Raw genomic sequence first — 2,572 nt, forward strand, 5'->3', positions numbered from 1 at the left:
GCTGCCGCTGCCGCGCGCAGGCCGTGGACTGCAGCGGGCAGCGCCTGGCCGCCGTGCCGCCCGAGCTGCCGCTGGACACGGGCAACCTGAGCCTGGCGCACAACCGCATCGCCCGCATCCCGCCGGGCTACCTGGCGTGCTACGGCGAGCTGCGCGTGCTCGACCTGCGCAACAACTCGCTGGCCGAGCTGCCCGCCGGCCTCTTCGCCGCCGCCGGCCGCCTGGCGCAGCTCGACCTCAGCTACAACAACTTCAGCCACGTGGCGGCCGACGCGTTCGCGGAGGCGCGCGCGCTGCGGCGCCTCGACCTCAGCCACAACCCGGGGCTGCGCCGCGTGCACCCGCACGCCTTCCGCGGCCTGGCCCAGCTGCGCGACCTGGACCTCAGCCACGGCGCCCTGGGCGCCCTCAGCCTCGAGGCGCTCGAGGCCCTGCCGGCCTTGGTGAGCCTGCAGATCGGCGGCAACCCCTGGGTGTGCGGCTGCACCATGGAGCCCCTCCTCAAGTGGCTGCGGAGCCGCGTCCAGCGCTGCAGCTCGGGTAGGCGCCTGCGCCCACCGCCGCGGCCGGGAGGGACGTGGGCTCGGTGGCGGAGCGGCCTCGGCCTCGCCAAGGTGGTGCTGGGGAGGCGATGGAGGGACCTCAGTGCCTCCAGGCTGGGGAGGGACGTGGTGTGGGACAGAGGAGCAACTTCAGTGTCTCCAGGCTGGGGAGGGACGCAATGGAGGTGGTGGAGGGACCTCCGTGTCTCCAGGCTGGGGAGGGATGGAGGTGGCAGAGGGACCTCAGTGTCCCCAGGCTGGGAAGGGATGCAGTAGAGGTTCTGGAGGGACCTCCATGTCTCTAAGCTGGGAAGGGACAAGGTGTGGGACAAGGAGACGGCAGAGGGACCTCAGTGTCTCCAGGGAGGGATGCAGTGGAGGTGATGTAAGGACCTCAGTGTCTCTAGGCCAGGAAGGGACGCGATGTGGGATCAGAGCGGTGGCAGAGGGACCCCAGTGCATTCTCTCCAGGAGGGGATGTGGCATCGGTCGGAGAGGTGGTGGAGGGATGCTGGTGTCTCCAGCTTGGGGAGGAGGATGGTAGGGGTGGGAGAAGTTGTGGGGGGACCTCAGTGTCTCCAGCACTGGGAGGAGGATGGTAGGGGTGGGAGAGGTTGTGGGGGGACCCTGTGCCACTCCGCGGACCCTAAACGCCACTTCTGCGCGGGGTCCCCTCTCCCTCCTCGCAGACTCCCAGGTGGCTGAGTGCCGGGCCCCCCCCGAAGTGGCGGGCGCCCCTCTCTTCTCCCTCACGGAAGAGAGCTTCAAGGCCTGCCACCTCACGCTGACGCTGGACGACTACCTCTTCATCGCCTTCGTGGGCTTCGTGGTATCCATCGCCTCGGTGGCCACCAACTTCTTGCTGGGCATCACAGCCAACTGCTGCCACCGCTGGAGCAAAGCCAGCGAGGACGAGGAGATCTAGGTAGGGCGCGCGGCGCTGCCCGTCTCCAGCCGCACCGCCTGCCGCCGGGACGCGGCCCTCCGCTTCCCTCCCCTCCTCTTCCTCCAGCCCTTCCCCTCCGAAAGCCAAACCCTTTTGCCTGGGGTAGCCAAGAACAACCCAACTCTCGCCCCAAGAGCGGCGCCGGCCTGGGCTGTTCCGCCCGAGGGGCTCCATGGACGGCCGTGTCGGGAGCCCTCGCCCTCCTCTCCGGAGCTTTGGTGCCGCTTTGGGACCAAAGCAGGTGCCAGATGTGCCAGGGACGCCCGGGGCGCCTGGGTGAAGCCCGGCAGCCCCGTTTGCAGATGGCGGAGAACAAGGAGACGGAAAACATCGGCAAAATAAGCAAGGAAGAGCAACGGCGGCGGCGCTGCGTGCCCCGGCCGGCCTCCCGCCCCGCGCGCGGCCCCGTCCCCGCGGCCGCTCCGGCAGCTCATCCACCAGGCGCCTTCCGCACGCGGCTCCCTCCTCGCCCGGCCCAGCCCGGCCTTCCTCCCGGCGGCCACACGCGCGCCGAGCTGCTCCCGGGCTCGGCGCTGCCTGGGCCCAGGGAGCAGGGCCAGGACGGGGCTTTGGGTGGCGTGGACGTCGCTCCTGAGAGGGGAAATTTCCCTCAAATTGCTTTGGTTTTGGGTTTTTTTTTTTGGGGGGGGGTCAACCTGCGTTTCTGGTGTGTCCAAGTAGAGTGTCTATGTGTGTGGTCCAAAATCCAGCCAAATGAACAAAAAAAAACCCACCCCAATGAGGCAGAAAACGGGAAAAGAGAGGCCACCCGCACCACCCTGCCACCCCCATGAGGACGGGGCCGCAGGAGACGGTGCCCACAGCAGGGGCTCCTGGGCACCACGGCCCCGCAGAGCCCCGCAGGGACGCGGCCTGGCCGGGGCTCGCGGGCTGCCCGCGGCGTCGCGGGCTGCTGCCTCCTCCACCTCCTCCTCCTTTTGGTTTTTTTACCTTATTTTTTACCTTATTTTTCCCTTGTTTCTCTCAGTTTTCCTTTCCTTTCCTTTCCTTTCCTTTCCTTTCCTTTCCTTTCCTTTCCTTTCCTTTCCTTTCCTTTCCTTTCCTTTCCTTTCCTTTCCTTTCC

At 67.1% G+C, this 2,572-nt stretch overlaps 2 protein-coding genes across 2 annotated transcripts in view; one reads left to right on the forward strand and one right to left on the reverse strand.

Moving 5' to 3' along the window:
- Window positions 1–2,572, reverse strand: part of APLNR (apelin receptor) — a 7,575-nt gene that overhangs the window by 1,702 nt on the left and 3,301 nt on the right. The window lies entirely within an intron of this gene.
- LRRC55 (leucine rich repeat containing 55) lies at window positions 3–1,707 on the forward strand (the record flags this gene model as incomplete). The annotated part of the gene is made up of 3 exons (XM_026040211.1): window positions 3–540; window positions 1,232–1,467; window positions 1,555–1,707. Coding segments are annotated over 2 exons (774 nt in total), but the record flags the coding sequence as incomplete, so codon positions are not given.

This window comes from Nothoprocta perdicaria, unplaced genomic scaffold (assembly GCF_003342845.1).
Source record: "Nothoprocta perdicaria isolate Ctin4 unplaced genomic scaffold, notPer1 scaffold_251, whole genome shotgun sequence".
Classification (NCBI taxonomy): domain Eukaryota; kingdom Metazoa; phylum Chordata; class Aves; order Tinamiformes; family Tinamidae; genus Nothoprocta; species Nothoprocta perdicaria.